At 34.7% G+C, this 15034-nt stretch overlaps 1 protein-coding gene and 1 long non-coding RNA gene across 4 annotated transcripts in view; both read left to right on the top strand.

The window, feature by feature from the left end:
* Window positions 1–1003, top strand: part of LOC106879995 (retinol dehydrogenase 11) — a 55746-nt gene extending 54743 nt beyond the window's left edge. For both annotated transcript variants that reach the window (XM_014929778.3, XM_089362478.1), the window contains exon 7: window positions 586–1003. In XM_014929778.3, coding sequence (XP_014785264.2) covers window positions 586–762 — 177 coding nt within the window. In that variant the 3' untranslated portion in view covers window positions 763–1003. The remainder of the gene's footprint in view (window positions 1–585) is intronic.
* A 3696-nt stretch (window positions 1004–4699) lies between these two features.
* LOC128249371 (uncharacterized) overlaps window positions 4700–15034 on the top strand; it is a 126082-nt gene continuing 115747 nt past the window's right edge. For both annotated transcript variants that reach the window (XR_016244236.1, XR_016244235.1), the window contains exon 1: window positions 4700–5742. This is a non-coding gene — a long non-coding RNA (uncharacterized LOC128249371). The remainder of the gene's footprint in view (window positions 5743–15034) is intronic.

The raw sequence follows: 15034 nt of genomic DNA, 5'->3' as shown, positions 1-15034 counted from the left end.
TGACGGGCTTCTTTCAGTTTCCATCCACCAAATCTGCTCACAAGGCTTTGTTCAGCCTGAAGCTATAGTAGAAGTCACTTGCCCAAGGTGCTACACAGTGGGACTGAACCCAGTAAGCAATCTACTTACTACACACCCACTCCTGCGACTATATCATCATCATCATCATCATCATCGTTTAACGTCCGCTTTCCATGCTAGCATGGGTTGGACGATTTGACTGAGGACTGGTGAAACCGGATGGCAACACCAGGCTCCAATCTAATTTGGCAGAGTTTCTACAGCTGGATGCCCTTAGGGAGAATTCACAAAAAAAAAAAAAAAAAGATGAAGACAGGTGCATATATACATATATATTGCTGATATTATATAAACCAGGAAACCAATATGGTTAAGATGATATATTCAGATACCCAACTGAATATATCTCTAAATTCTTATCTTATAAGAACATTGGATTTATATATTAACTGTTGAATAACAAATTTTGAATACCCAACTGAGAGCAAACCAGTAAATGTTTGGAGTAATCCTTTACTATTTTTATCTAATTACGTCCCTTTTCCTGTTTTCTTTTCATTTCAGTCTATAGAAGAAGGTGCTCAAACTACTATTTATTGTGCTATTGAAAAAGGTATTGAGGAGCATAGTGGAAAGTATTTCGATAACCTTCAAGTAGGATGTGCCAATGCAAAAGGCTATGATGCAGGGGTTGCCAAAAAACTGTGGGAAGTCAGTGAAAGTTTGACAAAGCTTGCATAAATCTATATTGTCACAGAAGTAAAATGTTTTCTGCTGAATCTTCAGCTACTGCTACTGCTAAATCACTCACTTATGAAGATCTGTCATTAACATTTATTTCAGATTTTTGTATTTTTACTTTTGGAGATGAATTTTGTAAATTTGCAGTATATATATATGTATATATAATCAAATAAAATAAATTTAAAAAAAAAGAAAAAAATGGAAAACAAATACGTAAATAAAAGCTTTTTTTTTTATACTGATGGCTTTATCAATATGAAGTACTTATTGCCCATAAAATCCATTATTCATGAACAAAACACTAACATGCACACTTATACATTTACACGTTCATTCACTCATGCCCACCACCATACATACACACAAACACACACACACAGAGGAGATATACAGAAAATGGTTTTCCTCTCTATTATTTAGTTCAAGAGGAAGTTGTAGCCATGACCTCTACAGGCTATATCTGATGCATGAGATCAAGAACTGCCTATTAAATTCAGTGCAATTTCCTGCTTTATCATTCACGTTTTATCTTCAGGTGGTGTCCAAGATAAAGCATCTGAATTATGTGATAGAGAATATTTTTCTTTCAAAATATATGCTAATTTCACAACTGCCTGGGTCAATGAAATAAGTACCAGGTGTGTACAAGAGTGGATTCAAATAATTATACCACTTGTTATAAGATGTGGCTTTGTGTCAATGGAAGAAGTTATTATGATCATTATTGTTATTGAGTATGTTGTTTGGTGGCATTAGTAGTGTGATGGATGAAATGCCTTTATGTATTGAGTTCAAATGCTACTGAGGTCAGTTTTGCTTTCCATCCCTCCAGAGTTGATAAAAGAATGAATCAATCAATTACTGTGATTGATTTAATTGTCTGCCCCAACCCTAAATTTCAGGCTTTGTATCTATAATAGAAACAATGATTATTATTATTATTATTATTATTATTATTATTATTATTATTATTATTATTATTATTATTATTATTATTATTAAGGTGGCGAGCTGGTGGAGTTGTTACCATGCCAGACTAAAATGTTTAACATCATTTTTCCTTATTTTATGTTCTGTGTTCAAATGCCACTGAGATTAACTTTATTTTTCATCATTTTGGGGTTGATAAAATAAGCACAGCAACAATGTTCTTCTCAGTACGGGTGGTATACTAGTTAAGACAATATTTTGCACTTCCTGCATGGATGATAAGCCAGGGATCATTCTTAAATAATTTTCAGTTCTTTTTTTGATCATTCCAAGTGCTCCTACAATCTTGGGTATTGTAACTGTCTTGAGATGCCACATCTTTTCGATTAGCATATCTCTATATTTTCTGAGCTTATCAAATTCTTTTGATGGGATATTATTGTCACAGGGTATGCTTATGTCAATCAATAAACAAACTTTATTGTTTTGGTCTTTCACAATGATATCTGATTTATTAGCTTTGATGGTCCGGTGTGTACATACTAGGAAGTCCCAAAGAATCATTATATTTTCTTCCTCAGTTACAGCTTCAGGGTGGTGCTTGTACCATTTGTCAGCAGTTTTGATTAACGTTTCGAGCAAAGCTCTTCTTCAGAAACAGAGGAAAGTCCAATAGAAAGGAGGACGGCGGAAGAAAATTGCCAATGATTCACATGTGGTTACGTTCTGAAATATATATATATATATATATATATATATATATATATATATATATATATATATAATTATGTGTATTTCTTCTATCTTAATGAATAAAAATTCTTCTGATAGAATAAATGGGCTAATAGAAACCAATCAGAATACCGAATGATACCGTTTAGTGATCATATTGAAAAATGCGCAAAACAAATGCTACCACAATTTATAATCTTTCCTTTTTATCAATGTGCCATTAAAACACCAACACAGATTAGATTAAATAAGGAAACCTTTTTCATTCAAAAATACAAACCCAAACTTAACCATTGCTAACACATTTAAATAAGGAAATTCATCACCCCACTGGGAAAAAAAAGGGGAAAAAATATAGAACAAAACCATGGTAAATTAATCAAATTCTACCACCTCCTAGATTTCGATTATCTCCCCTATACCGGAAGAAATCCCTAATTACCTCCCCCTATCTAGAACTCTTCTTTCTCAGACTGGAACGAACACGACACAATGAAGTAGAGAAATTTGAAAAGACAACACGAAACCGGTTATTTCTCAAAATACAATGTTTATATACCAAAAAGATTTTATAACATTTTTATAACATTTTTCTTACATTTTTCTGCCATAATTTAAATATATACTTTAACCATGTAACACAAGCCTTCTGTAGTTTTTTCACTCTTATTGTCTTTTATACATCCAACCACGTGCTTTCACATACCAACTTTCTCACCTATATATATACATATATACATATATATATATATAGCAGCTGTATATTGTCAACTCAATGTGACAGTCCCAATAAGGGAATCATACTGCTGTTATTTAGCCCTAGGAAGCTGGACCGCTTCCTGTCGGCCTTGACACATTTCCTGTGTCCTTATATTTATATAGAAAGATCTTCAACAGACATAACTTAAAAATCAGTTTCAGCTCAACTGCTAACTTTAAAAATATAATCGCACACAACACACAAAAACTGGGACAAAAGGAAAACGACCAAATTATCCAGTCATATATGGTCTTTAAAAGATAAAGGTGTCAGTTACAACATCCATTGGAAGATCTCAGCCAAGTGTAAACCTTACACCAGCGGCAGTGGAAGGTGCGGTCTATGTGATATGGAAAGATGGCTCATCTGGAAAGGCAGCTTAGACCCTGCCACATGTCTAAATTCAAGGACTGAACTTTTCGGATCATGTCCACATGTGGCCAAATATTTGCTATGTTTTTGGTCCCCCTGTGTTTACTGATAGGACTTGCTTTCTATATTGTGTCTATGTATAAGCTTTTTATCTTTCTATACTTTTTACTTAGATTTCTTATATACTTTTTACATAATTATAGAGTTACTGTTTTGCATTTTTTCCACACATATTTTTCTGTTTTCTCCCCTCCACCCTGTTTTTTACTGTGTGTCTATAGATACGTACATGGAACCTTATGTGCGCGCTTGTGAATGTGTGCGTGTGTGCGGGTACATACGTATATAGATGTATGCACGTGCATGCGAAAATATGCGCATATTAGATGCGTTTTAACCTTATAGCTTTCTCACACTTTCTTCTGTATTTTGCTTTTAACCCTATAATTTTTTTATTTTTTATATTTTTTTTGCATGCGTGTGTATGGGTGCGAGGTTGTTGAGTGCGTGTGTGTGTGGGTGTGTACGCGGGTATATATATGTACATATATGTATAGGTTTTGGCGAGTGTGTGGGTGAGCATGTGTGTGTTTCAAGCAAGGGTGTCTTAGTATATACATATAGGCGAATGTACGGATTGGTGCGCTTATGCGAACACTATAGAATTTTCTACTCCCTTACCTCTACTCCCTCCCCTCACTTAGCGGTCTATAGCTTTTTTGTCTTAATAACGGTCAACCACACAGTAATTTCCCTTTGTTAAACGGTAATTTTTCACAGGAATTTTCAATGGCCAGATAACTGAAGAGATGTTGGCGTGGGTTCCCACCCCGGAATCTGAAACTCAGAGTTTTATCATGGCTACCGAATAAGTGTCACATATTTTTACAGATAAATTCCTCTATTTACATAATATCGAGGTCTCTTTCTTTCTTTCTTTTGTTGTCCTTTCTATCAATATATATATATATATATATATATATATATATAGACACATGCACACATATACATACATACAGATAGATAGATAGATAGATAGATAGATACTATTTTATTGAAGCCGCAATAAACTTTACAAGCTGTTACTCAGTTTCCCATAACCATTCATCAGACAGGTGTGATAATATAATATAATATAATATGAAATCGTGTGTGTATGTGTGTGTGTGTATTAGTGCAGGCATGGTTAAGAAGTTTGTTTCTCAGTTACATGGTTCCGGGTTCTACCTCACTACTCTGTACCTTGAGCGAGTGTCTTCTACTATAGCTGGGCTGATCAAAGCCTTGTGAATGGATTCACTATGATGAGTTGGAAATTAGGACATTGCAACACCAACGACAATATGAACATACAAAACCAAGAAAACCACAATACTTACAGCAGCAACAAAAATAACAACAACAACGATGACAACAATAACTACAATAACATCGTACACCTGCAGCAACAACAACAATCACAAATGAAATACATATAACAACACACACATATATAAGGGCATAACTATACAAGAATGCCTCACACATAATAGACACGCTAGACATAACAGTATCCCTGTCACTACTGACGTTCATATCAACTGCAACCCAGATCCCACCGCCAACATGAGATCATGTAAAGGTTTCGTGTCTGCTAATCTCCATAGCAATGGAAATCAACAGACATAGAAGTTTTCAATTGGCAAAAATCACATAACTTTAAATGTAATTTCTTTATTTGTTTCTAGAAAGTAAAAAAAAATAATAATTGCGATTTTCATCATCAGAATTACATTTTTTTAAAATAATTTGCTGAAATTTGAAAAATTTCAAGTGGTTAGAAGACATTTAACAAGATCTGATGGTAAATTGTTCATGTAACCTACTAAACGTAAACAAATTATGAGTTTTCCCTGTGAAGAGTCTAGGGGAGATAATTTAATGTAGCGACCTGAAAAAAATGAGTGGAAAACAGAAGAATCGCCGACGAAGTTGTACATTTATTTTCAGAGTTAAACAACTTGCTTTTAAAAATATATAAATAACGCCTTTGGCTTCGAGAACAAGAAAATTCATGAACTGAATTGGATTTAAACTATGCGCTTTGATCTCCTTGATAAATCTAGTTATAAACAATGAAGACATGAAAGTGAAATGAAATAATTGAATTTAAAAACGAAAAAAAAAAAAAATGCAAATTCAAGGTAGGTAACTTTCCTTTTTATATCATTCCTTGATTTGACTGAAAACGGAATTTGTTAATCGTTTTTAAAACTTGTAAAGATTTTTGCTTTGGCTTAAATATGTTATATTTAGCTATTTATTTATTCATTTCATACCTGCTTGCTGACAAATTGATTTACATTTAAAATAATTATTCACAATTCTTCCAAACTATTTTTTTCTCCTAATTTTGGTACAAAGTCAGCAGTTTTAAGAGAAGATGGCAAGTCAATTATACCAACCCCAGTACTCAACTGGTACCTATTTTATCGAATTTGAGAAGATGAAAGGCAAAGTCTACCTTAACGTAATTTAAATTCAGAATATAAAAAAAAGCCAGAAAAATACTGTTCAGCATTTTGTCTCACATGATAACAACTTTGCCAGCTAATCACTTTATTATATAATTATGTATAATATCTATTAACATAATTTCCAGTGACTGTAGACTTTAAAGAGGTAATTACCGTATTTTAACGTGTATAAAGAATCCCCTAATTTGGGGAGTTTAAAATGTGGAAAAAAGGTTTCTTAAGGAATACTATCTATGTATAAGAAACTCCAATATTTTTTGTTGTGTTGCTAACCAAAAACACCTTCAGTAAGAATAATAAATAGAAATTATACTCAAGGCTAAACAATAGGAACAACTTTGTTTTAATTTCAACAGCAGCAATAGGAAGTTTAAGAACATTTTCCTTGCTTATCTCATAACTTCTTATGCCAGTAATCCCATTTTGTTCTGTCCTTCACATCCCCTTCATCAACCCACTTACTCTCATTTTCTCTTCTCTCATCTTCATCTGTGTTTTTCAAAGTCTTCCCATTCTTTACTTCCTTCTACATTCATTTCTGATCAGTGCCCTCTACCACATCCCCTGATCTCCTAGCCAAAGTTCCAGCTTTCCACATCCTAAACCTTAACTACCAGTCTCCACCAGGAACATCAAAAACTTTATCATCATCATCCTCATCTCCATCATCATTTAGTGTCCACTTTCCAAGCTGGCATGGGTTAGACAGTTTGACTGGAACTGGTAAGCCAGAGAGCTGTACCAGGCTCCAGTCATCTGCTTTGATGTGGTTTCTACAGCTGGATGCCCTTCCTAATGCCAACCATTTTATAAGTGTAGCAGGTGCCTTTTACATGTCACTGACACAAGTGTCTTTTACATGTCACTGACACAAGTGCCTTTTACGTGTCACTGACACAAGTGCCTTTTACATGTCACTGACACAAGTGCCTTTTACGTGTCACTGACACAAGTGCCTTTTACATGTCACTGACACAAGTGCCTTTCACATGTCACTGACACAAGTGCCTTTTACATGTCACTGACACAAGTGCCTTTCACATGTCACTGACACAAGTGCCTTTTACGTGTCACTGACACAAGTGCCTTTTACATGTCACTGACACAAGTGCCTTTTACATGTCACTGACACAAGTGCCTTTTACATGTCACTGACACAAGTGCCTTTCACATGTCACTGACACAAGTGCCTTTTACGTGTCACTGACACAAGTGCCTTTTACATGTCACTGACACAAGTGCCTTTTACATGTCACTGACACAAGTGCCTTTCACATGTCACTGACACAAGTGCCTTTTACGTGTCACTGACACAAGTGCCTTTTACATGTCACTGACACAAGTGCCTTTTACATGTCACTGACACAAGTGCCTTTTATATGTCACTGACACAAGTGCCTTTTACATGTCACTGACACAAGTGCCTTTTACGTGTCACTGACACAAGTGCCTTTTACGTGTCACTGACACAAGTGCCTTTTACGTGTCACTGACACAAGTGCCTTTTACATGTCACTGACACAAGTGCCTTTCACATGTCACAGACACAAGTGCCTTTTACATGCACCAGTACTGGCTGTGACTATGGTTCCACTTAGCTTGACATGTCTTCTCAAGCACAGCAAACCACCACAAGTCTTTGTCACCCATGTGTAATCATTCTCATCATGAGACTCTCTTTTGTGACAGTGTTTTAGGGCTGGATGCTGACACTAACACTTACTCTCTTCTTACATCATGCAAGGATGCACTTTAATTTTCACAGTATAAAACTTCAGATCCCTGTCTTTGTTAATAGATTTTAAATTTCAGAAACATTAACCATGACTTGTAGTGTGTATCATCATCATCATCATCAACATTTAGCACTCGTTTTCCATACTAGCATGGGTAAGACAACTGGACTGGAGCTAGTAAATCAGAGAGCTGCACTAGGCTCCAGTCTATCTTGGCTTGGTTTCTATGATTGCTGAGTGTACAGGGCATCTTTTATGTATCACCTGCATCAGTACCTTCTACATATCACTAGCACAGGTGCCCTTTACATGTCACTGGCATGAGTGCCTTTCATGTGTCAATGGCTCTGGCCACAACTATGATTTCACTAAGCTTTATGTGTCTTCTCAAGCACAGCAAATTGCCAAAAGTTACAGTCATTTGTCATCACCTCCCTGAGACTCAATAATATTCATGTCTACATCTCGTTTCTACTTATTTCATCTCTGATTGTTATCAGACATCATCAGATATCATATGTACAGTACATGGTCTTGAAGTAAATTAAAATGAGAAACGGTCATTTCAAAACTGAATGCAATTATGTTATTAGCCACTAAATAAGTATAGTTATTATTGCATTTCAGGACATTTAAATTTATATTTAAATGATGTCAATTTTGGATTTATCTTCTATCTTTTACTTGTTTCAGTCATTTGACTGTAGCCATGATGGGACACTGCCTTGAAGGGTTTTAGTCAACAAATAAATTCCAGGACTTATTTTACTTATATTTAGTACTTATTCTATTGGTCTCTTGTTTCTGAACTTTTAAGTTATGATGATGTAAACACACCAACAACATTTGTCAAGCAGTGGTGGAAGATGAACACAGACAGAAAGATACAAACACACAGATACACGTATATATATTTATATATATGATGGGTTTCTTTCAATTTCTGTCTATCAGATCGACACACATGGTTTCCGTCGGCCCGAGGTCGCCCTATTGGGTTGCTTTTAAGCTAGTATGTAGCTTTTAAGCAACTTACCCTGAATGGGAAGCTCTGCAAACAAATCTCTGACTTGTTTTGGAGAATTTGTTGCAATTGCTTCCTCCAGAGTCATATCTCAATGGCAAGTCAGTGGCACTCACGATAAAAAAAAAACCCTCCACATTTTGAGTAACATTTTATTTCAATTTCAAAATTTATTTCATTAGATATACAGATAAAAATCCCATCCCCAATTTACAGTTTACACATATCTATACAAGTATGTACAGATATGTGTGTCTAACTATCTGTCTGTCTGTCTGTCTGTCTGTCTGTCTATCTATAAACACACAGAGAATGTCACACACACACACACACACACACACACACACACACACACACACACACACACACACACACACACACACACATACATACACCACACACTTTCTATCGCCACTCTCTCCTTCTCACTCTGACTCTTTCTCTCTCACTACCTCTCTGTCCCTCCTCTGTATTGAAAAGTAAAAGTAACATCGAAAATTTACTGTGGTTATTTCTCTTTGATTTAACAATGTGTCAACATATTTATCTATCTACTTATGTTCTGTTTCACAAAAGAATGCTGATAAAAAGTGTGTGTGTGTGTGTGTGTGTGTGTGTGTGTGAGAGAGAGAGTGAAACAGAAGACAAGTAGATAGATAGATACATTGAGACATTGTTAAATCAAAGAGAAATAACCGCAGTAAATTTTCAATCTCACTTTTATTTTTCGATACAAAGGAGGGACAGAGAGGTAGTGAGAGAGAAAGAGTCAGAGGGAGAGGGAGATGGAGAGAGTGGTGATAGAAAGTGTGTGTGAACGTGTGACCTGTATGTATTTATAGATAGATAGATAGACACACGGTGATTTCTTCTTTGTGATATAATCTTGGGAAAGAATATATTTGTGGCTGAAGATAGCTTTATACCATCCTATCTATCAATTATATACCCATATAATGATGCAACGACTGTTTGTGTATAAAGCTTGAAGCATGTGTACCGCGGAATCCTTTGTGTTCTGTTTTAATTTTACGTTTTTAATTTATTCTTTTACCTCGGCCACTATCTGGCATATACAGGTACTTGCAATTATCAAGTATTACCTCTAAAATTTGCTATATACATGTATGTATAGATATGTGTGTCTATCTATCTATAAACACACACAGAATGTCTCACATTCACACACACACACACACACACACACACACACACACACACACACATATACATATACGAGTATATATATTGGGTCATCCCATAAATAATGCAGTTTTTTCAATTGCATGAACTAAATGTTGAAGGTGGATGGGATAAACTACCTGCATCTGCTTGCTATAAAAGCAAGAAGTAATTTTACCTTACTTATTCTTAGTGCAGTTCGATTTTAACAGTTATTTTTTCAAAGCCATAATGGAAGTGACAAAGGAGCATATTCAGCATATTTTGCTTTATAAGTTCAATAAAGACAACAAGACAAAGGAAAGTGTGAAGAATATTAATGCAGAATATAGTTTCAGAAATTCTGAGCTCAAAACAACAACCTAGAAAATGGGCCTTGTCCTGGAAGATCTCTAGAGTTCGATGAGGACATCCTGCAAACCCTGGTGGAACAAAATCCATTGTAACTGTTGAGGAATTAGCAGAGAGGCTTGGATTTGGTCATTCAATCATTCATCGACACCTGCATGCCATCAGAAGTGCTGGCAAATTGAGTCAATGGGTTCCTCACAAACTTTCTGAATCTAATCCCGCACAGAGAGTGAATGTGTGCTTTTCTTTGCTGTCACATCTAATGAATGAGCCTTTTTTGGACCAAATAGTGACTGGTGACCTGAAATGGGTTCTCTATAATATTTATGATCATATGATTTCAGAGTAAAAGGGAGTTACAGTTACTCAATAGGAAAGGTATTGATTGATTGATGAATTACTGAAATCCAACTTTCCTGAAATAGAGATTATTTATTTCAGTGACTGATCATCAGCACAGAATAAAAACAACAAGAATATTTCTAATTTGTTGTTCTATGAGTAGGATTTTAGTTAAAAGCAGAATGGTACTTCTTTGCCACATCACATGGTAAAAATGTTTGTGATAGCAGTGGAATCATCAAGCGCTTAACAGCACAAGGAAGTCTGCAAAAAAAATGGTCTAAATTTGAAGAAGATCTAAGAACCTTCACAACAGATCTTTGTTGAATTTTACTGGAATGACCCTATATGTTTCAAGAGCTATGGTCACACTATTCTCAGTTCAAATAATTGGTTGACTGGTCAGATGTGTCAATTTAGATATGTCATCGTAGAAAAAGCATGAAATGGTCAAAGAAAATGATGAATTCTTGTGAGATGTAGAGAAGACACTTCCACAAGAAATAGCATGTCAACAGAGCTGGGTAAAGCTAGTTTGAACAAAGAGTATTTTATTTATGTGATTCAGTGGAAAGATGAGTAGATAAGATATTGGACCATGTACTTATAGGCCATTTGGTTGAAATCTGCTGCTTGTGTTTCATCGTGTATTCTACTGTGCCTTAGCTCAACTGATTACTGAAAATAGATAACTCTGATACATCTACAACACTCTGTGCTATGAAAGAATATTTAACTACTTAAAAATATTTAAATATGAGTTGAAACTGGAGTTTTCTTAAAAGTCCCTTGTGACATATTTATATATTTATTTGAAATTAATTTTTTGCATCATATTTTATGGTAGGTTTATATGTTTAAGGACCTTATATAATAAAGGGAAATGATATAAAGAAAGGAAAATAAACTGATAGTTTGAAGAAACTTGACTAAATAGAAATAGTACATAAGAAAATGAAATATGTCAGTGTATAAACAAACTGGTATATCAGAAATCTTTTAGTTTCAAGTCTGATTTATATGATTCACCTTAAAACATTCAGTGCAATCTCAAATGGCTTAAAATCGAAAAAATTTACTCTTGATTTTTGTTTTTCCTGTCACACATTTATGACAGTGTTGTTTGTGTATTTCTAGCCAGTGGAGGATAGTTCAACTTTCAAATTCAAACAGATCTGTTTGATATATTATACAGATATTGATATTTGCATCCACACTAACTGTACATACAGAAAAAAAAAAAAGATGTAAATAAATAAACATGTTATAAAATAAGGATGGGTGTAAAATATGGGAAGTTGGGGAAAGACAAACAAGGAAATAAACAAAACCATATAAAAGAAACAGTTATTAAACTGTTGAAATAAATGGGTGGAAGTGATGGTGAGATAGCCAAGTATACCATATCCTACATAGAAAACAAGTTATTTATCTTCTAGATTAGGAAATTGCCTTTCATCAGTTCTAAAAGGGGATAATTAATTGGTCGAAGTTGGGGTGGAGATTAGGATTCAAATTACAGTGATCAGATGACTAAAAATTTTAAAGGAATGAACGCATACCTCCCAAGTGGAATAAGGGAGCATGAGCTCAAATGAGACAAAGTTTGTTATTTTTTTTTAAGAATTGAATATGACAGCTACCCAACCCCTTGCTTCATCAGCCAAAAAATAATAAAAAAATAAATTAAAATATTAGATTGGTATTTTCAAACAAAAATCACTGTTGATCAAGTTGTTAAAGTGCTTGCTTTCTGACTGAAGAATTAGGTTGTTCATAACCTGTAACTGTTGCTGCATTATATCATTTTGCAAAAACACTTTATTCTTAATGGCTTTGTAAACATTGCTGTGAAAATAAGTACCATGATGCATTAGCTTAGTGGTTTTCAAACTGTCAAATCCCAGGCCTTCTAAAATCTTTTGCCCTCTCTTTATTAACGAGAAGACAAAATAAAGTTTGTTCTGACATGCCAGTATGGTCAGAAGTTTGCTTCCGAACTACATGAGTCTGGGTTCAGTCTCACTGTGTAGTAATGTGGGCAAGTGTCATTTATTATAGCCTCTGGCCAACCAAAGCCTTGGGAGTGGATTTGGTTAGCAGAAACTGAAAGAAGCCCATAATATATATAGATATACAAGAGGGTGCTGGAAAGTTCCTGGCTTTAAGGGTATCACAAAAGGCCCAACCTTCGAAGTTCTTTTACGGGGCTTAGAAAAACTGAAGGACCACTACAATAAGCATGTGAATCTGAGAGGGAAATATGTTGAATAAAATCATAATTAACTGATCATCCTGTATTTTCTTTTACCCAAAGCCAGGAACTTTTTACTCCCCCCCCTTTTATATATGTGTGTGGGTATCTTAGTATTTGCCCCCTACCATGACTGCTTGACAATCGGTGTTGGTTTCTATACCCCACCCCGTAACTTAGTGGTTCAGCAAAAGAGACTGAAATAATAAATATGAGACTTAAAAAACAAAAAGACAAATACTGGGGTCAATTCATTCGACTGAAACCCTTCAAGGCTGTGCTCCAGCCAACTAACTGAAGCAAGTAAAAGACAGAAAGTAAAGATAATCCTTCCATCTTTGTCATGAGGTTGATCAAGTTTAAAAATTCAAAGCCATCTTAATTTTTTATATTAATCATGGCTATTAATCTCTATCCCTTTCAATCCTCACAGCCAGCATCCCTGAAAAACAACATGTAACACTAATGCACTTATTCTTTAAATTGTTTCACTCATTAGACTGTGGCCATGCAGGGACACCTCTTTTAATGGTTTAGTCTATCAAATTGACCCCAGTACCTTTTTTTAAAAATCTGTTGCTTATCCTAAGTTAGGCTTTCCTTTAGAGAATTGATAAACATTTTCCTCTCTCACACAGGTATAGAAAGTTTTTCAATAGACAAATTTAAGGTCTCCTTCAGCTGTGCAGCCAACATAGAGAGTATTCTTTTGTTGAAAATACTTCAGGCTATTTTTGTTAGAGATTTTTTGTTTATTCTCTTTATAGAACATTTTCAATGTAAGAAAAATACCCCAAAATAAGGGCACAGATTTCAGCAAGTATTTTAGATATTTTCTTTTGTTAGAAAAAAATATGTCTGTAATAATAGTTATAGAAAGTAAAAGCCATTTGCTGTGGAATAAAAAAAATAGTCAATCATAGTTTGAAATTTTGTGTGATATTTTGGTATTGATATCAAGATAAAGAATCAAACTATTTGCAATCATAATTTTTTAAAATTTTATTCTTTTCATATTTACAATTACTTTTCTTTTTATTATTATTCTGGAAAAAACCACGACAGTAGCCTATATAGGACTACTGACACACAGACCATTTTGAATGCTAAAATACCAAAAACAATAAATTTTAAAATGTCTATCACTCAATACTAAGACAGTTTTGAAATTCAATCTCTAAAGAATGTTAGATATTAAATACCCATAACATTAGTTCTACAGTTAATATAAATATTTTTAAAACTACGTTTCTCAGATTACTGAGTCATGCTAAAGTGTAATTTTCCCTATACATTGATGGCCAATTCATCATCTTTAGAGGATATCTTTACTCTTTTACTCTTTTACTCTTTTACTTGTTTCAGTCATTTGACTGCAGCCATGCTCGAGCACCACTTTTAGTCTAGCAAATCGACCCCAGGACTTATTCTTTGTAAGCCTAGTACTTACTCTATCGGTCTCTTTTGCCGAATCGCTAAATTACGGGGATGTAAACACACCATGCTTGAGACAGATTTTCTCTGGCTAGATGCCCTTCCTGTGGTCAAACCTCACCTGTTTCTCAAGCATGGTGTGTTTACATCCCCGTAATTTAGCGATTCGGCAAAAGAGACCGATAGAGTAAGTACTAGGCTTACAAAGAATAAGTCCTGGGGTCGATTTGCTAGACTAAAAGTGGTGCTCCAGCATGGCTGCAGTCAAATGACTGAAACAAGTAAAAGAGTAAAAGAGTAAAAGAGTAAAGATATCCTCTAAAGATGATGAATTGGCCATCAATGTATAGGGAAAATTACTGTCAAGTGATGGTGGGGTGGGGGACAAACACAGACACACAAACATATACACACACATACATATATATATATATATATATATATATATATATATATATATATATATATATATATATATATATACACACATATATACAACAGACTTCCTTCAGTTTCCATTTACCAAATCCACTCACAAGGCTTTGGTCGGCCCAAGGCTATAGTAGAAGACACTTGCCCAAGGTGCCATACAGTGGGAATGAACCCAAAACCATGTGGTTGGTAAGCAAGCTGCTT

This window comes from Octopus bimaculoides, chromosome 14 (assembly GCF_046866305.1).
Source record: "Octopus bimaculoides isolate indiv1 chromosome 14, ASM4686630v1, whole genome shotgun sequence".
In the NCBI taxonomy this organism is placed as follows: Eukaryota; Metazoa; Mollusca; class Cephalopoda; order Octopoda; family Octopodidae; genus Octopus; species Octopus bimaculoides.
This window is presented reverse-complemented; position numbering and strand designations above follow the sequence as displayed.